Source organism: Protopterus annectens, chromosome 5.part0, assembly GCF_019279795.1.
Source record: "Protopterus annectens isolate FY-2018-M chromosome 5.part0, PAN1.0, whole genome shotgun sequence".
In the NCBI taxonomy this organism is placed as follows: Eukaryota; Metazoa; Chordata; order Ceratodontiformes; family Protopteridae; genus Protopterus; species Protopterus annectens.
In genome coordinates, this window is record NC_056735.1 from 1,169,614,417 (window position 1) to 1,169,639,245 (window position 24,829).

The window sequence follows — 24,829 nt, forward strand, 5'->3', positions numbered from 1 at the left end:
CAGGTCCTGGTGGTGTGATAAGAGACTGTGGTTGTAGTTGTCAGAAGCCAGTCAACTGAGGTATGGGAAAAGTACAGTTGTGTACATTTCCCATAAATGTAGATGTTCGAGTGTATTCACTGTTGCAGTCATCACACTTGGGTTATCTGCCTGCAGGGAGCCCTCAGTTGGCCCGAATACCAGCGTCTTGGGATTTCTGTGTTGGATGCTGTCGCCTCTTCTATGATGTCAGGTCGTCGGGGTATAAAACATTCAACCAATGACATTACATCAGTTTTTCTTGCCCCAGATGTCAGGAGCCCCCAAAATAGGAAGCAGTCACATGGTGTGGAACACCTCCAGTAGAAAGTAAATATCATTTCTATAAGATACGGCCAAAAAAGAGGATAGGTAGAATGTACAGAAAAGACAGGGGGCTGGAGGGTAACCAGGACTGCAACAATGAATACACTCGAACATCTACATTTATGGTAAGTGTACACAACTGTACTATGTTCTTCGTGTTTCACTGTTGCATTCATCAAACTTGGGTTGATTCCCAAAGCTGAGGAAGGGTGGAGGCAGTCAAGAAGTATTAGGGCTGGCTAGCAGGCCTTGTAAGACTGCTGTGGCAAATCCAGCTCTGGATTTAGAAAAGATAGGTAAGTGGTAATGCTTGGTGAAGATGTGTACAGAACTATAGGTTGCATCTTCCAGGGTGTTCTGGTAGGGACTCCCCTGAGAAATGCTGTAGAGGTTGAGGTAGCCCTTAGTGGAATGAGGTCTGATCCCCTGTGGGGTAGGTTTTCCATAGTGTTTGTAGCTGAAATTGATGCAGTGTGCTATCCACTTAGAAATGGTTTGATTTGAAATGGCCTTGCCCTCTGCCACTGTAGCAAAGCTGACTAGCAGCTGGTCAGGTTTAGTCCTGTCAAGGTAGAACCTGAGCTGTGTGTGCACATCCAAGGAGTGCAGGATCCCTTCCCCTTTATTCTGAGGATTAAGAAAAAAAGGTTGGTAAATGGATTGGTTTAAAGCCACACTGGATACCACCTTGGGGATAAATGATGGGTTAGTCCTGAGGGAAACCCTGTCTGCATGGAAGATAATGTAGGGTTCCACAGACATAAGAGCCTGTAACTCAGACACTCTTCTTGCTGAAGTGATGGCTAGAAGTATGGCTGTTTTCCAAGAGAGGAATTTAACTCTGCTGTAGCAGCAGGCTCAAAAGGGGGGGGGGGAAGCATGAGCTTCTCTAGTACAAAGTTTAGGTCCCACTAAGGACTGGGAGCTCTCCTTGGGCATCTTAAATTGTTAGCTCCTCTCAGGAACTGTTTGATCAGAGGGTGAGAGAAGAGGGGTGGATCTGCACTTTACTGGGGATGGCAGTTTATAGACCTCAAAGGCACAAGAAGATTCCATAATACATATTTGCCCTAGCTGACGATCCTTGCCTGCTCCACAGTTGAAGTGGGCATGGTCTGTGATTGACGTGATAAATACTGTGATGTCATATGCAGGGGATTTCACGAGTAACTGACATGCAGGTCCCAATGAATATTCATTCATTGTTCATATGCGTCACCTAATGGTGGATCTTATTGCGCTGGGTGGTACTACAATACACTAATGCTGTACTTATTTTATTGGTTTCCCATAGTGTCTTTTATTTTTATATGCATGAACAAGAATGTGTGCTGTGTATGTTATTTCATTGGCTTCCCGTGGACTTCTTTTTTTATGTATGAACAGAAATGTGACTTGACATTTGTTAAAGGCACAAGTCTGTACTTTCCTGTTGTGCACTGGGTTTGAAGGTGTTTCTGGATCCTTCTAGGGTGGTTATGTGCACTGGGGGGGGGGGGGTGCTTTCTTGTTTAAAAAATGCCCAGTGGCATATTTGAAAGCTGTAAGATTCGTTGCGTAGTTTGGCAGTGTTGTGGTGTTTGTAGTCTATATGTCGAGAATATTCTTTTGACTTGTAGTAATGTCTCGGAAGGCCGCGGTGGTGCAGCGGTTTGCGTTGTCGCCTCACAGCAAGAAGTTCTCTCATTCGAATCTCGGCTGGAGCACCTTGTGTGTGGAGTCTATATGTCCTCTCCCACGATCGAGTGACGCTTAGACATATAGGTAGGTGCGTGAATGGGTGTTCCTTCTTTGAAGGTTGGGCGCCGGGCGGACTGGAGTTTCGCTGTGGTGACCCCTAACCGGGAAAAGTAGAAAGACATTACTTGTACTAACTATTAAATCAAATTTCCCCTTAGGCTAGAATGTTTTGTGATAGTTTGAATAATACAGCTAAATCTTAATGGAGATGATTTCACTCATCTTCTGTTTTGGTGTTGGTTACATATGAGTGCATCATCCTTGGTGTAGCAAGTCCCGCCCACCTTTCGTACAGTGTTTGCCCTTGAGATTTTTTCTGAGTACTGGCAGAGTGGTGACTAGCTTAATGCAAGTGTAGTCGGCAGTTTTGGACCTATGCGTCTGTCTTCGTCTTTATCCTTGCATTTTTTCGGAAGATCGGTAGTAGGATGGCTTATCGAAGACATTTCGGAATACGGAGAAAGTACAGTTGTGTACACTTACCAATTCACTGTTGCAGTCCTAACATATTGGTTTATCCAGCTCTCGGTAGCCCTCAGTCAGCCGGAATACCAGAGTCCTCGGTATATGACGTCGGCTGTAAAACTGACGTCAGAACGTTAGGTATAACGGGAGGCAGCCAATGCCATTTCCTCAATTTTTCTTGCCTTAACAGTCAGGAGTCCCCAAAAGAAGGCTAACCCATGAAGGAAACACGTCATACAAAAAATAAAAATATGTAGTCTGTGCCTTAGGAAAAAAGGGGGAATGGAGGGTGGGAAACCAGGACTGCAACAGTGAATACACTCTGACATCTACATTTATGGTAAGTGTACACAACTGTACTATGTTCTTCGTGTTTCATTGTTGCAGTCTTCACATATGGGTTGATTCCCAAAGCCCAGGAAAAAGACAAAGGGTGGAGGAAGGATCACAGATTAAGGGTTGGTAAGAAGGCCCTGCAAAACTGCAGAGGCAAAACCAGCCCTGGATTTAGAAAACAAAGGTAGATTGTAATGCTTTGTGAAAGTATGGACAGAAGACCAAGTAGCTGCCTCTAGAATGTCCTTAGTAGGCACACGTCTCAGAAAAGCTGCAGAGGTAGAGGCTGCTCTAGTAGAATGGGTCCTAATACCCTGAGGGGGAACCTTCCCATGCTGCTGATAACAAAAGTGAATATAATGAGCAATCCATCTGGAGATGGTTTGTTTCAAAATAGCTTTACCCTGAGCCTCAGGAGCAAAACTAACCAACAACTGTTCAGATTTTCGAAAGGATTTAGTCCTAAGTAAAATCTCAGCTGTCTATGCACATCAAGAGAGTGCAGAATCCTTTCCCATTTATTCTGGGGATTGTTGAAAAAGGTAGGCAGGTGAATAGACTGATTAAGGGTTAAACTGGAAACCACCTTAGGCATAAAGGAGGGATTAGTTCTCAGTGAAACACGATCTGAAAGAAAAATAATGAAAGGTTCTACTGCCATTAAGGCTTGCAGCTCCGAAACCCTTCTGGCTGAAGTAATAGCCAAAAGAAAAACAGTCTTCCAGGAGAGAAACTTCAAATCTGCAGAGGCAGCTGGTTCAAAGGGAGGTAGAGTAAGCATTTCCAGGACAAAATTAAGATCCCAAGCAGGAGTAGGAGGTCTTCTGGGAGGTCTAAGATTGCTATCTTCCCTCAGGAACTGCTTCATTAACGGGTGAGAAAAAATGGGTTGCTCAAAAGAACAATGAGCAGAAATTGCTGAAGCATGAATTTTGATTGAAGAAAAGGAAAGTCCACCATTAAGCAAGCCTGCTAGGTAATCAAGAATGAGGGAAAGAGAAGGATGAGAAGAGTCTTCTCCTTTAGTCAGCATCCAAGAGCAAAATCTCTTCCATTTATCTGCACAGGATTTTCTGGTGCTAAGCCTCCTGAAGAACTTCAACCACCTGTTGGGAAAATGCAGAGTTTGAAGATGAGGATGAAGAAACTTTGCCCCTTCCTGAACCAACTCATCTGGTACCAGGGGAAGATGCCAAGGCTAAGCCTGGGAAAGGGTGCGAAGAAGGGGATACCAATGCTGCCTGGGCCAATCTGGTGCTATAAGAATAACCTTTGGTTTTTCATCCCTTATCTTTAGCAACACTCTGGGAAGAAGAGGCAGAGGAGGGAATGCATAAATTGAGAGTTGTGTCCATGGGAAGGACAACGCGTCCACCCTCCAAGCTTTGTTGTGAAACTCCCTGGTGCAGAAGGTTGGAAGGAGATGATTGGTATGAGAGGAGAAAAGATCCACTTGTGGAGTGCCCCAATGCTGAGTGATGCAATGGAAAATGTCCCTATTCAGTTGGCACTCGTGAGGATCCAGAACATGTCTGCTCAAATGATCCGTCAAAGAGTTTAGCCTGCCTGGAAGATACTGGGCTATTAGATGTATGCCCATGGAAGCTGCTATGGACCATAGTCTCATGCTTTGTCTGCACAAGGGATAAGAGTGGGTCCCCCCCTACTTGTTGATGTACCACATGACTGTGGTATTGCCTGTCCTGATCAGTAGAGTCCCAGGGTAGAGTAGGTCCTTGAAAGCCAGCAAGGCCTGCTGTACTGCCATCAATTCTTTTAAGTTTATGTGCAGATGAATCTGCTGGGTGCACCAAGTCCTCTGTATGCCCATGCCTTCCAGATGAGCCCCCCATGCAAAATCTGAGGCATCTTTGGTGAGAGTCTGGCTGGCAGGCGGTGGGCAGAAAGGCAGACTCTTGTTCTGAGAACAGGCTGTCGCCCACCAGAGAAACTCCATTTGTAGACAGGGAATTAGGGGAAGAATCAAGCCTAAGTCCTGTGTGTGTTGACACCAAAGATTCTTGAGGTACCACTGAAGTTTTCTTATATGCAGCCTTGCATATGGGATCATCAGAATACATGAGGCCATGAACCCCAGTGCTTGCAGAAATGCCTAAACAGAGACTTCCAAAGCAGAAATGCAAGCAACCTCCACCCCCAACACAACCCAAATGACACAGCCCACATACTCAGTGTGCCACTCAACTACAGCCCATAAGGCATAACGTACCCAACACTCTAGTCATAGGTGACTCTATAGTCAGGCACACTGATGTTCCACTCACCAGGCTAAACAAGGAAAAAGTTACTGTCAGCTGCCTGTCAGGTGCCAGGATCCGCCACATAATGCACTCACTCAGGTCACTCCAAAACAAGTACAAATATGACTCTGTCATTGTCCATGTTGGTGTGAATGACCTGAGATGTACCACCCTGGACTATATGAAGAGAGACATGGAGGAGCTCTCCGATCTTGTAGCCTAGGCCGGTATGACCCTAGCCCTGAGTAGCATCCTGCCATCACCCAGAATGACACCACAGTAAAGGACAAAATGATTGACTTTAACAATTGGCTAAGCTTCTGGTATCATTCTAAGGGAATCCAGTATCTGCCTGCCTGGGATGACATGATCGACAATCCACGCTGCTTTGCCAGAGATGGCCTGCACCTGTCGCCCTTGGGATTCCAGATACTGGCAAAGGCTCTTGCCACCCCTATAGTGCCTTTTTAGGCAAGGTTCAAATGACAAATTCACCACCATAACGGATACAAGCAAGCAAAATCTGCGGGTAATGCTACTCAATGCTAGAAGTCTAAACCTCAAAATGCACTCACTCGAGGCACTCCTTAAAATGGAGAACACTGACATCTGTGCAGTGACAGAGACCTGGTTCAAAGCTCCAGAGAGCACCCCTGCGTTACCAGGCTATAATTCATACCACACCTTTCGGCCACCAAACCTGGACCGAAACACTAAAGGTGGAGGCGTGTTAATATTCATTAAGGATATCCACACCTCCAAGCTAGTGCTCAGCATAATGCATCAGAGATTATCCAAGTTCAACTAACTCTGGGCAAAACCACAATCCAGATTGTAGCTTGTTACAGACCCCCCCCCCCCCCACCATGCCCCAGGATTCCCACTCCTCTTTTCTTGATACACTGGAAAATATTAAGGTACAACCCAACACTAATAATGGGTGATTTCAACTACCCTACCATTAACTGGGAAAACTACTCATGTACCAATTCTTTTGCTCAACGGTTTCTGGAAATCAATTCCAACGCCTTGGATCAACTTATCCACACCCCACCAGGGGCAGCAATATCCTAGACCTGGTCATCACCAACATGGGTGACCGGTGTTCCACACCAGAGGTCAGCTCCTCGTTGGTCAGATCAGACCACAAGCTAATCACCCTAGACATCCACATCCCGTTCCCACCCCCCATTAGGATAACGACCGTAAAAAATTTCTCCAAAGCCAACTTTACGCTTCTTAAGACAGAAGAGGCAAACTTCACGACATCCATGCAGATGGACAATAGAGGTACGACTGCTGAATCCTACACAAATGCACTTTATAAGCACTTACACAAGTGCATGGATTGTGCTATCCCTAACAGAACCAAGATGCTATCCTCCAAAAAAAGGAAGCCAATCTGGTGGTCTTCTGCCATAAACAAACTCTACAACAGAAGAAAGAAACTGTTGCAAAAAAAGAGTAAAATCCCATGACTGGAGGAACTCCCTGGTCAGCCTCAGTAAGAAGCTGAGATACCTCATAAAATCCTCCAAAGCTAGTTATGAAAACAAAATTGCCACCGATTCTAAAGACAACCACAAAGCTTTCTATCTATAGCTATGTCAAAAATCTCAATGGCAACACTCAGATCTGCTCAGAGTTACAGCACAATGACACTAAATATACAGAACCAACTGATATTGCCAATATCCTGGCAGATAGGCTCAGTGCTAACTTTACCCCCCTCTCACCCCCTAACTTTACCCCCCTCTCACCCCCTAAAGGGCCCATCTTTATACCGGAAGAATGCAAAGTTCCTGTAATCATGGCTGCACAGGTAAAAACCTCACTCTCCAAAGCCAAGAACACAGCATCCACGGGGCCTGACAACATCCCAGGCTGCCTTCTACATGAACTACAGAATGAACTGGCACCCCATCTAAGTACTATGTTCAATCATAGCCTCACCTCAGGCTTTGTGCCCATTGAATGGCGCACAGTGACAGTTATCCCACTCCACAAAGGGGGGGGGGGCACAACAGACCCCAGGAACTACCGCCCCATTAGCGTGACGAGCCTCGTCTGCAAGGCCATGGAACGTATCATCATGGAACTCAAACAAAGACATTGGAGATCTCCAAACTTTGGACCCCACACAGTTTGGGTTTGTAAAAGGCAGATCATGTCTCGTAAACCTGATGAGACTTCTTTGAAGTAGTCACCAAAGACATAGATGAGGGTAAGGTGGTTCACACAGCCTATCTAGATCTCGCCAAGGTGTTCGACACCATCCCCCACTCTGGAATTACAGATAAACTCACTAAACTAGGTATAAATCCCTATGTCACAAGATGGGCTGCCAACTGGCTTATTGACAGAACTCGCACTGTGAAAGTTAGCAGACTCCAAATCAGACTTCAGACCAGTGACAAGTGGAGTACCACAGGGTTCAGTCCTGGGTCCTCTCCTGTTTGGTATCTACTTCTCTGAAGTACAGGCTAACACAGAAGGTCTTTGGCTAACTAAATTCGCAGATGACTGCAAACTAGGAGCCATAATCGAAACTCCTAATGATGTGGACATTCTACAAAAGGGCCTCACTGAGACAAATGCCTGGTGTCAAAGACATGGTTTCAAGCTCAATGCCAAAAAGTGCATTGTCATCCCCTTTGGTAAAAACTCTGTACCCATGAACTACCACATAGGAGCTAGTCTACTTAACACCGAAAGTGTGATAAGAGACCTTGGGACACAGGTGGGCAGTAGTCTCTCCTTTGATAATCACATCGCCACAGTGGTCAGGAAATCTTTCTACGTGGCACACATCACAAAAGATTTCTCATCCAGAAAAAAAGGAGGTCATTGTTCCCCTCTACTCATCACTCATTAGACCCATTATAGAGTACAATGCCCCTTTTGGTATGTACCTCACAAGACATCTACAACAACTGGAAAGGTCGCAAAAATACCTCACAAAGAGGATTACTGGCCTCAAACAGATGCCTTATGCAGACCGTCTCAAAAAACTCCAGCTTTACTCCGTCGCTTATCGCCTACTCAGAGGCGATCTCTGCCAAACATACAAAGCTATGTCAAACCTAGAGCTGTTGGACATGCTCCACTTAAAGAAATCCCAATCCCTCCGAGCTACATGCTCTAGGGACCTAAACCTTGTCACCACAATAAACAGAACATTCTGGAGGGATAGATTCCTGTCCCAGAGACTTCCCATACTTTGGAACAGACTACCTATGTCAAACAGAGCTCCTCATTAGCACTCCAAGAAAAATCTTGATGATTGGATGGGTAATAGGAAATTCACCCCGGGGATCACTTCTGTGGTTCTGCTTGACAGGGGCACAGGAAAATAATTTTCTTGGGTGGTGAAAGCCAGGGTACCATTTGGCTAGGCTTATATAGACCCTAGGGCCAATAGCCTAGTACCTACCTATGAACCTATGAATTGCCTTGCAGACAGCTGGGTTATGCTTGCCAAGTTCATGAAGCAAGCCAAAAGATCTTCTTGCTTCTCTTGAGGGAGGAATACCATCTGGGTGGCTGTATTCAGACTCGCTCCCAGGAAAACAATCTCCCTTGTAGGAACCAACTTTGACTTCTTTAAGTTGAGAGTGTAACCCAAAGAGGCGAGAATGCTCTTCACGAAGTCCAAATCCTTTTCTAGTTGTTCTGGGAAGTTTGCTTGAATGAGACAGTAGTCCAGGTAAGGATAAATTTGAATGTTTCTCTGCCTGCAAAAAGCAAAGGCTGGAGCCAGGCAGTTCGTAAAAACTCTGGGAGCAGTAGATAAGCCAAAGGGCAGTGCAGAGAACTGAAAGTGCTGCTCCAAAGCCCTGAAACGAAGGAACTGCCTGCAATTTTCCCTTATTGGGATGTGCAGATAAGCCTCCTTGAGATCTAAAGTTACCAGCCATGAATCCTTGTCCAGCACTGTTGAAGAGTGAGCATCTTGAATTTGGGAATCACCAGAAAGGTGTTTAAAATAGACAGATCCAAAATAGGGCGCCAGGTGCCCCCTTTTTTGGGTACCAGAAAAAGTCTTGAATGAAAACCTAGGCCAGCCTGATTTGCAGGAACTGGCTGTATAGCCCCCATAGTCAGTAGAGAAGAAATTTGATTTTCTACCTATGCCCTGAGAGTTCTGGGTATGTCTGGGTACCCTTGCAGAACAGGGAAGGTGTGAAAATAAAACTTGTAACCTTGGTTCACTATACTGAGCACCCATTTGTCATCTGTGATGGTAGACCATACCTCTGTGAACCTGGCTAACCTTCCCCCCAAAGGAAACCCAGGGCCCGCAGAGGTAGGCACAAGAAGGCCGGAGTCATTGAGAATGCTTGCTTTGGGAAGCTGGCTTAGAACTCCCCGATTTAGCAGAAGAATGCCATTGTTTAGCCCTTTGAGGGGCAGAAGGCTGCCCTCTGGAAGATCTGAAACCCCTAGGCATAGAGCGACTCTGCTTGCCAGGATTAGGGAAAGACCAATTCTTGGAAGGATAATGCCTACTAAAGCGAGGAGGCTAAACCTGAAGGAAATCTTTTACAGCTTGCATAGATTTCGCCTTATTCTCCAACATTTTTAGTACCTCCTCAGCCTTACTACCAAAAAGATTGTCTTTGTGCAAAGGAACATCCAGCAATTTAGATTTAACAGGTTCAGAAAGAGGCTGCTCCCTGAACCAGACATGCCTTCTAGTAACGGAACCAGTGGCTGCTGCTCAGGAGGAAGCCTCCAAAGTGTCAAAAACACAATGATACTTAAGCATGTGAAAAAGGCAATTCACAGATCTATTGGCAAGAGTTGCAGAGATATAGACTTTTTTACCCCACCTGTCCAAGACCCTAGACTCCTTATCAGAAGGCACAGGGTTTTTAGCAATAGTAGCCTTAACACTACTGGGGCCTTGAGAAATAATCTCAGGATCAGCAGTTGGGTTTTTAAAAAGGAAATGATGAGAATCAGGAACCCTATAATACCTACAGTTTTTGTGAGGGCAGGAGGAACAGAATTAGGAGTTAAAGAATTTTCCATGAAAACGTCATCCACAACTTCCAAAACTGGAGGTATAGCCAGAGGCTTATGCTGTGGCAAATCCAAAAATTTCCTGATTCTTTTCTTAGACTGAGGAAAATCCTGACATTCCCATTTAAAGTGCTCCCCAAGAGTATTCAAAGTATCCCCAAAGGAAAAATCTTGTGGAGGGGGAGGCAGAAGGGACAGAGTCCTCAGCATCAGAATCCTCAAAGCCAGAAAAAAGTTGAGAATTTCCTTCTTCACCAGCAAAAATACTGGAAACCTCAGACTCTGAGACAGACAAATCATCAGGAGACAATTCCCTAACCCTCTTGGAAGGGGGGGATGAGAGCCCCTAATCAGGGAAAGAAGATCACCAGCCATCTTTACCAACTGGGACTGAGGCACAGGATGAGAGGCCGACGTCTGCTTGTGAGTAGGTTTGCGGCTGGAAGGTTTGTAGCAATCCAGAGGGACTCGGGAGGCCTAGCAACTGCAGAAGTCTGAACTAAGGTAGTCGGGTCTGGTTCTGGTCTCATGTCGAAAAGAAGAGGCGACAGAAGCTGGTGCCTACATATCGGCTCCGGACCCAACTGAGAAAGCGACAGGCGGAGGGTCTGAAGACAAAATAGCAGCCTGCAGCATTGGAGGGCTCCATAAAGGTCTCGGCAGAGTCCTGCGGCTGAAAATCTGCAGACTACAGGGGCTGCGAAAGCGCCTCACTGACTACTGCTGGGCTGATGACCAATTTCACCAGTGCGTCATCAGCAGATTTAACCATAGGCCTGTCGCAGTCCTTCTCTTTGCGTTTCCTAGGTATATTCGAAGTCGGGAGACCAGAAGACGCATTACTGACGAACTTACAAAAGACTCCAAATGCTTATACAAAATCTTAGCTCTACGGCATATAGTACGTGGGTTAAAGGAAGCACAGAGATCGCAGTTAGGGAAGTCATGCTCAAGGCCCAAACAAGTTCTACAGTAGGAATGAAAATCACGGTGCAGAATCTGTTTTCCACAGGCAAGACAGTTAACTTTATCTGACATTTGTTAAAGCAAGAAAAGAGGATCTCCAATGGGGTACTTTTCTGAAGGAGTCTTCAACTTGGTAGTCGGAAAGCAAAAAGAAGGTAAACAGACGACCGGCACTAGTGTGAATTGCATCTGCTTCGGGCTCTGTGGCAAGAAAGACTGGGGAAATGGCGTCGGCTGCCTCCCTTTATACCGGACGTTCTGACGTCAGTTTTATAGCCGACTTCATATACCGTGGACTCTGGTATTCGGGCCGACTGAGGGCTACCGGGAGCCAGATAACCCATATTTTAGGACTGCAACAGTGAAACATAGAGAGCGAAAGAATTTAGAGACAAAATAGCCCAACGAATAGTTCGGGCTTTGAACAAGGCACAAAACCGACAGTGAGGGACATCGTGGTCTGGCCCTAAACAGGTGACGCAGTAAGAATGAAAATCTCTGTGAGGTATTTGCTTTCCACAGACAATTGTTCACTTTTTCTGACATCGGTTAGAGCAAGAAAAAAGGATCCCCAACAGGGTACTTAGCTTTAGAAGATTTCAGGTTTGAAACTCGAAAAATGAAAATTTCAGGTTGCAACCGACTGGCACTTGCGAACTGCTTCTGCTTCGGGCTCCCTCGCAGGATGAAAAGCTGAAGTAATGGCGTCGGTTGCATGTTTTATCCCCCTGATGACCTGACTTCATGAAAGAGGCGACAGCATCCGACACAGAAATCCCAAGACTCTGGTATTCGGGCCGACTGAAGGCTACCTGCAGGCAGAAAACCCAAGTGTGATGACTGCAACAGTGAAACACAAAGAACATCTATGGCTCCCTAGATGGTTCAAGTGCACTGCTACCACTGGCATGACTATGGTAAACACCCAGGGGGGCTGTGGTAAGCCCAAACTGCACAGCTCTGAACTGAAAATGGTTGGGCTCCCAGCCGGAAATGGAGAAGCCTCCTTGAATGCTTCTCTACCTTCACATGACAGTATGCAGCCTTGAGGTCAATTAAGCACATCCAATAATCCTGTCTCAGTACAGGCAAAATGTAATGTAGCGTGACCATCAAGAATTTTGTCTACTTGATATACTGATTTCAAATGACTCAGGTCTAAAGTGGGCCTGTGGTCCCGTTTTCTTGGGTACTAAAAAGAACTGCTAGTAGACACTGGATTTTATCGAGTCTGTGGGATCACACTTTTTCTAGCAGTATTGAAAGCTCTGTGTTGCAAACTCCTGATGACTGGGTGGGACACTGGGAACTCTTCCATTTGACAGGGAAAATGGTACAGAATAACCTTTGGAGATAATGTTTAGCACCCATGAATCTGTGTTTATGTTTTGCCAGGCTTGTGGGTGCAAAGATAAGCATCACCTAACTGCCTCCAGAGTGTTGAAAAGGCGTTTTGGAGAAAAGTCCTTAAAAGCCCTGACTCTGCTGTCCGCCCCTGCTCCTGGGGAAACATCTATTATACTATTATCACCTCCTTCTCTGCCATGAGAGGGTCAATCTCCAGGAGTCTCCTGATAGGGACTCTGTCATTTCCTGAACCACATCCTCTTTCCAGCTTGCTGATTCCTAGAGTAGGATCTTTGGGGCATGGAGAAGTGGATGCGTACTGCAGAAAGAGTTTTACCATCTTACTGACTCCTGATGAGCATTTCTTTAACTGTGGTTCCGAATTGAGTGGACTCATCAGAAGATGCAATAATAAAGGATGTCCTGAAGCTTTCTGTAGAGTCACAGAGGCACATTCAAGCATGCCAGTGAATGACAATGCCAGTGCCTGCAGCCCTAGCTGTACCATCAGTTGCGTTCGACAGCAGCTGCATGGCTACACTGGATGAATATTGCAGGGTGGAGAGCTGGGAATCCACTATCTACTGGACATCTGCAGGTCATACTCCCAAGAAAGACTTGGAAATTTCCTTTGTTAAGTCTGTCTGAAACCTGGTGATATGATCTAGGCAATTCAGTGCTCTGACATCAAAGGTTACTGAAGCGAACGTCTGTTTTCCAAAGTGGTCCAGTGCCCTAGACTCTCTATTATGAGGATGGACTGAGGAACTCTCTTTTGGATAGTTCCTTTTTCGGGGCTGCTGCTACAACCATTGCATCTACCGTAGGACCCTTGCTCCAATGTTTCCTGTCGGCAGGGGGCAAGAGAATTTTGGTCTGGCTTTTTGGTGATAGGGTCCACTAAGTCAGGGTCCTTCCACACCCGTTGAGCTATCAGCTCAATCTGTGGATCAATGGGCAGTACCATCCAGGAAGAGGATGAGCCAGACCCAAAGGCTTCCAAGAACACAGACTTGTTATGAAAAGGGCCAACTGTGGACCATCACCCTTCCCTGTTTCATCAATTCCAGAATCTCACAAAATGTGATATCCTCAGAAGGGGTTCTTGGGGAGCCTTCACTTTCACCCAAACCTGTCTCTTCCGTGACAGACTCAGGTGAAGAGTCTAGGTGCTTCTGTCTGCATGTCTTTATGAAGCACCTGAGGGAGAATATCAGAGGATTAAGAATCAGACAAAGCTATCACAGCTGGAAACCTGGCAAGCCTGTGTGACTTGACCGTCTCTGTCTGATAGAAAGATGAGAAACTGATCCAAGCTGAGGTTTGGAGGGCACCGACCTTAAATAGAGCAACTTTTCCCTTGAATTGACAGTATCCAATGGAAAGCCTCAAAGGCTGAAGAAGCCATTGGCTTTGTTGGCTCCCTCCTGACCTCGGACAGAATGGAAACCTTAGAACTGATGGGTCTCAACCCCGATAATGATCTTGGCACTGAGCTATCTAGTGCCAAAGCCCTGAAAGGAAGAGAAGGCTCTGACAGTTCTGGAGTCTAACCATACACCCAAGCCTAGACACCAAACCTTCGGCTCCATGACTCTTTTGGATCTGAACACTTCAGACCAGAAAGAAGGGAACCAGTTTGTGCTGAAGGTACCTGAGCTATCGGCTCCAACAAAGGTGCTCTGGGGCAGATCGGGACCAACACTCCTGCAGTCAGTGGGCAAATAGGTACTGGAAAAGAGCATAAAGGACTGTACTGAGTGAACACCAAGCTGTATTTGTGCCCTGAGAAATTTTCTCATCATTCTGTTGATGGCCTGTGTGATCAAAATCCTTGAAGACCGTGATGACACCACCACCGGCGGTGGCCTGGAGCAGCACTTACTAGAGTGAAGTCTGGGGCTGAGTGGTTCTGGTGAGAAATAGGGCAGAGTCAGACATGTACGGCACAGATAAACTGTCAGCTCCAATAACCTCTGTACTTTTGGATCCGATTCTGAAGACAGAGAAGAATCTGCAGACCTCTTGCAGTACTTCTCAGACTCCCTTTTTTCTTTTGACTTCACCTTAGGGTTTTCCTTATCTGCATCTGGTTTCTTCCTGGATTTCCTGTCCTTGATTCTAGGAGATGAAATAGATGATGAAGCAGGGGTGGTAGACCATGTCTGGGGAGGAAGGAGTATCTCAACAATTAGTTTTTCACATCTAGTTTGTAAAGTTTGAGCAAAGAAAAACAGAGACTTCACAAAAGGCATCAAAATGACCCACACCTAAACAATAAACACAGGCAGTGTGTGGGACCTGGGGGCGCAGGTTATGCCCACACACCATGCACTTTTTAAATCTCGTCAGCCATGAAAGAAAAGGTAAAATGGGTGTGACACACACATACATTATTGGATGGCTAAACTTGTCTATGCAATTAGATGACAAATACAACTCTAAGGTAAACAGTCCTACAAAAGTCTATGAAATACTTGTAACTATGAAACAGAAAATTCTATTTTCTAAGTAGATTTATTAGAAAAAAACACACCTAATCTACCCAAGAATTTTTTTTTAAAACAGTTTAATAAACTTCAGAGAGTAACACTTAAGGGAGAAGTTGGAGAAAGTACTACAAAGGATATGAAAAAGAAGGGCCTACAGATGCACACCCAAACACTTCAGGTGGCAAATGAGATCCAAGGTAGAAGGATGGAGGCCAGGGAGTTATGGGGAGGGGAGGAGTCAAAGCCCTGGAACTGAAAAGCTTCAGGATTGGTGCCAAGGTCAGATCTGGTAAAATCTGACAACCCACAGTCGTATCGAACAAAAAACAGATGAATACATAACTTTTGATCCAAATTTAACAGCAATAACAGTTCCATGTCATCTGATTTACATCTGGGTCAAACACAGTCCCATAGTTGAATCAGATGAAAACAGACATTGGCTTTGTTGGCATCACTCAAACTGTCTTTGTTTCCTTATTTCTCCTGATATTGCTTTTCCTGAGTGTTTACACTTCTCAGGGTGGATTTCAGAGGCCTTCCCCAATGCCAGAGCAGTACAGCAGCATGTGTGTGCTTTCCTGTGAGAAGTGAACTCCTGGAAAGACTTTACTTTCTTCTTCTTTGCCCTTGGAGTGAACCTAGCACAGTGCAGACAGCTGTCTATGTTATGCTCAAGGCCTATGGCAGAATAAACCATGAAACTAACAATTTATGTTAAATTTGTTTGCCACAATCAACGCAACAGTTTCTTGTTTCAGTTACTTCAACAACATGGTAAAGCAATTCCTGCTATATGGTCTGAAGAAGCGATTTCATCGCGAAACTGCTCACTTGTGTTCGAATAAAAATATATTTGGATTTTACACTGCTTTTTGCCATCTGCTTTTTATTGGTTTGCTGTGGTGCTGTGTTCTACATTTTTGTTCATACTACTTCAATAACAATCACAATCCAACACTAACAGTACCATCAGTAGTACAGCACAATACAAAAACAAAAAAAAAATTCCCTTTAGTGTAATTACTCTTCTCCAGAAGCTGGCTGAACCACCAAGACTGATGACATTTGCACACACCATGTGATTGTACCAAAGTCTGCAGCAAGAAAAATCTGAAGATTGTGTCAGCTGGCAACCCTTTTATACCACTGATGTCCGGACATCCGAGTGGGGAAGAGCCAGTTGAAGCCACTTGGGGAAGATACAACTCTGGAAGTCAAGCCATTTGCTGGGCTACCTCTAGGCAGGATATCCCACTGATGAAGACTTCCACAGAGCCTTGTATGAAGGGCATTTATAATTACAAACATACCACACAAAGTAAAATGTGTAATTGCAAACACATTTGACACGTCAATTTACTGCCTAAACTACTGGTTAAGTATCTAATAACAAACCTACATCTTAGTATACTAAAGAATGCATTTAGTATACTGAGGGATACAGGTTTGTTACTCAAGAATCTTAAAAGAATGCTACACGATTCCTAAAAGTATCTCTTTTCATGTTTAACAAAAATGCACTAACAGTAAAACTTCAATAGTGAAACAATCAGTATAAAAGTAATGCAAGAGTGTAATCAAAATGTACCACAAAAAGTAAGTTTTGAATTGTACAAAGATTTCTAAATGATTACCAAAAAGAAGACACACAGATAATGCAAAATAAAACAAACTGAATTAACTGATCAGGCCCATTATAAGTAAAAAGTAACAGTAACATACATATCTTAACACACCATAAAGAAGACAATAATAACCTTAAAATTACAGAAGAGAAAGGTGGTGTCGCTCATCCTTCTCTAACATACATGACAAGCAGGCGGGGTATTTCGTTTAGATGCTTTAATACATAAAAACACATCAGGATGGATAGCATCATCATAAAATACAAACGAACTGGCTAACAGACAGACCTTGCATACATACATGATTACATCACAACAGCTTACTACAAAATGGCAGTCAGGCTAGCATGTACTCAGTATTTATACACTTGTGCAAGTCCTAGGATAGTTTCTTAAAGAGATATACATACACACTGATCTACATCCTCTCTCTTAAAAAGACTGCCTTTTATAAAAACAATATTAGAGTTAGACATGCATTACAATAGACATTAGAAACAAAAAAAATGTTCATGTCCAAGTTGCCTTGTAGCTGTTACAGGGTTTAGAGGTACAACCATATCTCGTAACAACAATCTGTACCAAATTTAACAACAGGGGCAGTTTTCGGTGAACAATTCGTAATAGAAATATTCTCTGGAACTGGACACCAGACGACTCGGTCTGAGATAAAGAGTCTTTCTCACAGGCTATGTGCTGTGGTATAGTCTCGGACACCAATATTAAATGCTTCCGATTCCACCTAAAGTTTGCTCCTTGTGATTCCACAATGTACAATCTCAGCTCTGAACAAATATTCTTCACGACTCCAATCCGATCATAACCTCTGGATGTTTGCATCCTTACCACTTCTCCTTCTCATAATGGATTGAGTGGTTTGCTGGTTTTATTGGAGTAGGACTTTTGGGTTAAGCGTTTCTTCAACAGATTGGCTTTCACTGACCTGTTGGTTTTAACACATGGAACATTGCCAATTGACTACTGATTGGTAATGTGGTTCTGGTTTGCCTCGACAGAAGTCTCTGGGCAGGTGAACCAATATGTTTATCACGAGGAACATTTCTGAAATTCAAGAGATTCAAGAAAACATCACTATTATCTTGTTTTGACTTCTCTTTTAACTGTTTTGCACTTTGAACTGCATGTTCTGCCAACATATTTGACTGCAGGTATTCAGGGCTACTTGTGACATGAGTAAAGTCCTATTCTTCAGCAAATCTTTTGAACTGTTGGGTTGTAAACTGTGTGCCACTGTCAGAAATAACTTTGTGCATACTACCCATTAACTACAAAATGACGCTTCATCTTAGTAAGAACACACAATAAATAAAGCAGAACCAATGACAAATCCAGTGGAAATAAACAGCAGTCAAGAAAAATAAATAAATCCACTGGAAACACCAAGCACAAATAAAAAGTTCAATTTATTCCAACGCCACACCACGGGTTTCACTATAAATAGCTTCCTCAGGCATAAAACGACAGTGTCTAAAACACATAAATGGTGTTAAAAAATCAAGTGATCATGGTTTTGGTAATATTATGGAAAACCAGACTAAGCAAATAGCTAGATTGCACAAATATGATATACAGATGTCAACACAGTTAAAACGGTTACTGAATTTTCTAATAGGGGCTATAGTTATAATAAAGCCCTACAATTTACAAAACAGGTTATTCAGAGTAGATATACTGATGCTAAGTCTATATACTCTGATCATATAAATATCACTCAGGGTCAAAATCAAAAATGAATCTCTACTCGCTCTATGCTTACCTATAACCAGAACACTGAAACAGTTAAACATATTGTAAGTAAACATTGGTCTAGCTTAACTACAACTTCAGAACATGCTAATAAAATAAGTGATAAACCCATTTTTGGTTGAAAAAGTGTGATAATTTAAAACAAATATGTTATAAAGAACCACCAAAGTACATGTGCTTTAAAATGAATAAAAAAGGCACTTTTACTTGCAATAAATGTGTACATTGTGCAAATATTCTCATAGGTAGAACTTTTATACATTAGTTACAAACAGATTGTTTTACACCAATGCTTATGGTAACTGTGATAAGCAAAATCTTGTTTATTTGGCTATATATCTAGGGTGTGCAGCATATTATGTAGGAAAAACAAACGAGATTGAAGGAACGTATTAGCAGTCTTCAGTTTGAAATAAAGAGAAAAGCTGACAAATTCTTTATATAAACACATACAACATCTAGGTCCTTTACATTATTTTAAATTCATGGTTTTATCCAAGATTGATGTCTCTCTTTATGGGGGTGATTTGGTACAACAAACAGAAATAGAAGAATACAAATGGACATTGAGGTTAAAAGCACACATTTGTTGAATGTCTCTCTCTCTAAAACCTTTATTGCAACGTTTGCAACAAATAATTTAATGATCATGTGATTTTAAACACCATTTTTATGCGTTTTAGACACTGTCTGTTTTATGCCTGAGGAACCTATTTATAGCAAAACTGTGGTGTTGCGTTGGAATAAATTGAGCTTTTCATTTGTGCTTGGTGTTTCCAGTGGATTTATTTATTTTTCTTATCTTATTAATGACAGTATTGGATGCTAGGTTAGGAAGTAGGTCAATCTCAAACCAAGTGGAGTAACACCAAATAATGTTGACCATTCCACTTGAAAATGTCAGTGGCTACTGTCAACCAAGGTAGTTCTGGAATCAGGTTTAGATGAAATGGTTCCTTCTGTTGATGTGGCTTTGTACTATGACACACAGAACAAGACGAAAGTGCTCTCTCAATGTCTAGTGACATAGAAGACTGAAACACTAGTCCTCTCACCCTTCTTTTGGTAAAGTTGGTTCCTGGGTGACCACAATGCAAGACAGTAATGTATTCAGGTTGCAAGAACTTTGGAACAATTACTTTCAAACCTTTCATAATACCACTGTCAGACAAAATCTCATCTGTATGGAAAATAAGGTTGCACTTTCTGAGGTAAAATAGATTGCTTTGACAGCCATCCTTGATTGATAAAGTGGTTGAAACTTTGAAAAACAATCTGTGGCTGTGTGATCTCTTAGCTCATCAAGGAGTGTGGAAGAAAAATGTCACCTCTATGATGTCAAAAATCAAGGTTCTCATTCTTATGCTGTTCTGTGGTGTTTTTCTGGGCGATCTGGATAATGTATCAGCAAGACAAAGAAATTTCCCTTTCTTGTAGACAAGAGTGAAATTATAAAATCTAAAAAACGAGAAAGTGGTGGAACCAACAAACCCAAAAGTAATAAATATAAAAAATAAAAGGCGTGTAAGACTGGAGAGTGAAATTGTATTTTTGCAATCACAGCATATGTTGCAGTTTGGCTGGTGCTGAATGCATAGGCTTTCTCAAGATAGTAAAAGACGAAAAAATGCACAAACCACCAAAAAAATCATCGCACAAGCAGTATGCAGACAATGAGAGCCAGTGAGCCCTGAAATATTCCAATGTATGCTTTAAATCAAGCCAACATGTCCAGTTCAGTACAAGGATGCTTTCTTTATTCAGACAAACACGAAGGTATAAGCGCTTTCGTTCCAAAAATAAAAGCAGGAACTTCATCAGATACAAGGAAATTAAGGAAGTAAACTGTTTTAAATAGTAAATCTTACATGACATAGCGTTGTCGCCTCACAGTAAGACGCTGTCCGGTTCGATTCTCAGCTAGAGAGTCTTCTGTGTGGAGACATGCATGAATGGGCGCACCTTCGTTGAAGGTTGTGCGTCAGGCCTGGCAAGCCGGTACGTAAAAATCAACTGCCAATCATTAGCAGACCGGAGTTCTGCTGTGGCGACCCCTAACTGGGAAAAAGCCGAAAGACACAAACAAACAAACATGACATCATTTCCTGGATTAGTGAAAACCACTCCCAAGTCTGAGACAGTCATCTGGAAAAGAAGTCTGAAACACTACACATAAATGTTTCAGCACAAAACAGTATAAATATAAAAATATTTAAAAATGCATATAAAAACTGATTGTGCAAATGTCAACACCCTAAACTATGTATTACAAGAATAAATATGTAAGTATGTGTATATATAAAAATGCTTTTAAGATGCTTTTGAAAAAATATATATGCATATAAAAACATACAAGTAAAATATGCATACAGTTAAAAATCCATTAGGAACAAATAAAGACATTTCATGTACATATACATATAACAGGTATGAAAACATTTTTGTACCATATCCATATCTAAAAGGAATGTTTCACCTCTCAAGAGCCCTCAATTTAAGCAGACTGCTTATGGAAAGGCTGTCATTTAAGCCTGGCCAATGAGTGGCATCAAGTCGTAACTGCCATAGCAATTCGGCTTTTTCGAGTAAATATGGCCAGGCTGCCCCCCTATTATGTCTTTTTTGGACTTCAAGTACTACAAATTTGAACTGGTGATTGTTGTACTCACTAATGTGTCTAGCAAGTGCATTCACTTCACTGGCATCCCTTACATTACTAAGGTGCTCGCTGATCCTATTTTTAAGCTTACATTCAGTCTCACCCACATAAAAACATGGGAAAAAGAAATGAACATAAAGCACAATAGACCACTCTTTCAGTAAAACTACACCTTCTCAGGTATTTTTATTTTCGTTCTATTAATTTCACATTCACTGACTTCCAAAATGAAAGGGCAAAATTTACATGCCCCTCACTTAATCATCTGACCCTTTCTATAGATTCCATCATTATTATGCTCGAAAATGTTCTTCAAGTTAAGGCCCTTCTTGAAAACACACAGGTTTTTCTCCTAAGATTTAAAAAAATTCTCTGTCACTACTCAACAAATTCCAATTCTTACACAGAATATCTTTAATAGTGTATGCGTCATTTGAGTAGACAGTTGAAAAACTCTTAAGGTAATTAGTTACTTCAGACCCACAGGAATGGTGCCCCCTATATATTTCCTGGTTATGGACAATTGTTTGGTCATTCACAACAGTGTCCATGACTGTTTCAGTTATGTTCAACCCCGTCAAATTGGGATGGTCAGTATTAGGGGTGCCCAAAATTGGTGCAAAATACCCACATTGTCTTTTCTCACTAACCTCCTTCATGATATAGTCAATTAAATTGGGGGTAATAACCTCTTCTCAAGAACATTTCCTTCAAGTTAAAGCATTCTCTGGTGAAACTTATCCAAGTTGTCACCATTCGTGCTGCACACACAAATTGCCCCTTAATAACTGCACATTTCTGAGTGAATGGGTGGCAGCTGTCGAAATGCAGAAAACTATTTGAATAGGTTTCTTTTTTGAAAATTTCAGCCACAAATCTCTGTTGTTCCAGATCTTTCTTTAACAGAACATCAAGATAGGAAATTTCACATGCATTAACACTATATGTGAACCGCAAAAAAGAGGTTGAGTTGTTAATATAGTTAATGAATTCAACAATTTGGTCTCTAGGGCCTTCCCATAAAATAAACATGTTATCCAAATACCTCATGTAAGTATGACGGAATCGGAAATATGTTGATTGTTTCAAAGTACGTTTTTCCCATTCCAGCATCACCATTATTGACATACAGCCCCCCCCCCCCCCCCGCATGCTGAACCCATAGCAATTCCTTGTGTTTGTAAATACTGACTGTCGAACAAGATAAAGTTGCTTCTCAGCACCATATCCAAAATCTGTTCATACATATTGATTTTGTCCTGGGGTATTCCCTTAGAAAACAAATAATCACAAAACCATTCCTCCCCGATGGAATGTGGGATGACAAAATATAAATCTACTACATCAATTGTAATAAATAAAAAGTCAGACCTAAAACAAGTGTTACTGATTTTCCTTAAGAAGTCCCAGGAATCAATACATAAGTGGGGTTCATCCAAAAGTAACTTCTTCAGTTCAGTGTCCAGAAATTTGGCTAAGGGGTGCATGACTGATCCCCGGGCATCAACAATGGCAACGCATGGGTGGTTGTTGAATGTTTTTATGGAGTTATGGTAAACCAAAAATTGTGGGAGTCATTGGAAATTCCATTGTTAGATAGTGTAGTCCATGGACTGAAATGAGACCATCAATAAATAAGTCCTGGATGTACCCCCCTTATTCTAGTGTATGTGTCATTTAACTCATTTAAGGAACTTTCACAGTAAGTATCTGTCTCCAAGATAGATTTCATTTTGTTGATATAGTCATCAGTTCTCATAATGACAACCCCACCCCCTTTATCTGGTTTCATTATTCTGATGCCATATAGTTGTTTTAAACAATTAAGCTCATCTCTCTCTTCTTTAGTTAAATTACTACTGAAACTATTGTTTCTAAACCTGTTACCCAGATTTCTAATATAGAGTTCACAAACTCTCTCAAAAGATGCTAAAATAGGATGGGTGGGGGGATTGTAAGAACTGGACACCTTGAGTGGTTGACATACCTGTTCTACCCCTTGAAACAAAACCTGTAAATTCAATTTCCTCATATCAACAGTGTTTAAGTATTGACTAGGAACAAACATAAAACCTTTTGCCAAGAGGTCACATGTAGTTACATTCAAGGAAATGTCAGTATAATTGTAAACTTTAAAGTCTCCAGTACTGTTGAGGTCAATATGTAAAGTTGGAGAACTTTCCCCTCGAACAATGTCAGGTATAGACTGTGATGAAATATCAGTCTCTATTGTCTCCTCCCCCTCCATGGACGATAGTGGTTTCCCATTCACTCGGCCATTGCCTCTCTGTGCAGTGGGCTTAAAAATGATTGTTCTGAAAGTTTGCACCCCCCCCCCACTGATTCATGAGGCGTTCTGACTATCTTAATTAGGGAAAGTTTTCTTCCCCTAAAAAATGTTCATCCATTGATCAATTTCGATGTCCATGTTAGTTGCAACTTCATTGGTTTGATGTGGGGGTTTCTTTAGATGCCATTTTTGTGAGGGGGGGGTGGGGGGGTCCCTCTCATCCCTGATGAGCTTTTATTTTTTTCTGTTTTTGATAAGTCATTTGCTCATCAATAGAACTGGAAATCCTGTTGTAGTCAAACTTGTTAGTGTTGAACCCAGGGTCATTAGTAATAAGTTCATTCAAAGTCTTTACTTCCTGACTCAGTTCAACAATACTCATTTCATTATGTTTTACCAGCATTTCCATGTATTCTAGACCCCATTTATCAAAAAAGGCCAAAAGTTCATTGTGGAAACCAGAATTAGCAACTAGTCCAGTCGGGAAACGCCAGACACGCAGGCCTTTGGGAACTATTTTTAACTTAATGCACTCACTAAAGTATGCATTCTCCATCTGCAATTTTTAAATTTTCAGTAAAATACGATCTAAATCAGAATGCCGTTCATTAAGAGACTCAGTTCACTGTACTCTGGTTCTGATTAAAACATGAATTACTTTTAAGCCATTCAGACAGATTATGTTTGTTAACACTTACATTATTAGAGATAGTGCTTGTTGCAGTTCCGTTTGTATTCACAATGGCCTCTGTGGTGTTTAATGAAGGTCCGGAACTCAGATGTGCTGCCAAAATGCTGCTGTTGTTAATATTCAGGTTTCTGATGTCCTCAGTAGATGTACATTGTGCAGATGTACTTGGAAAAGGGCGAAGTGACATCTGTGAAAGTGAAAATTGCTTCAGGCGTTCCATCCGTTGATTGAGCTGTTGGATGAGAACAGTAAGCTCACCCAAACTGCTTCGAATTTGCGTAGATTCATTTTCATGACTGGAATCCAGTCCAGGGTTTTGTTGCTCTGCCTCCATCTGCTGTGACAATCCAAAATACTAGTAAAAAATGAAAAAAATGCACAAACCACCAAAAAAAATCGTTGCACAAGCAGTATGCATACAATGAGAGCCAGTGAGCCCTGAAATATTCCAATGTTTGCTTTAAATCAAGCCAACACGTCCAGTTCAGTACAATTCAGTACAAGAATGCTTTCTTTATTCAGACAAACAAGAAGGTAGAAGCACTTTCGTTCCAAAAATAAAAGCAGGGACTTCATCAGATACAAGGAAATTAAGGAAGTAAATTGTTTTAAATAGGAAATCTTACATGACATCACTTCCTGGATTAGTGAAAACCACTGCCAAGTCTGAAACAGTCTTCTGGAAGAGAAGTCTGAAACACTACACATAAATGTTTAAGCGCAAAACAGTAAAAATATCAAAATATAAAAATATTTAAATATTTAAAAATACATATAAAAACTGATTGCGCAAATGTCAACACCCTAAACTATGTAT

General features: G+C 42.2%; 1 protein-coding gene across 1 annotated transcript in view; it reads right to left on the minus strand.

Annotated features, from left to right (window-relative positions):
• XRN1 (5'-3' exoribonuclease 1) overlaps positions 1–24,829 on the minus strand; it is a 2,408,514-nt gene that overhangs the window by 802,114 nt on the left and 1,581,571 nt on the right. Inside the window, exon 31 of the mRNA XM_044071018.1 lies at positions 9,980–9,991. Coding sequence (XP_043926953.1) covers positions 9,980–9,991 — 12 coding nt within the window. The remainder of the gene's footprint in view (positions 1–9,979; positions 9,992–24,829) is intronic.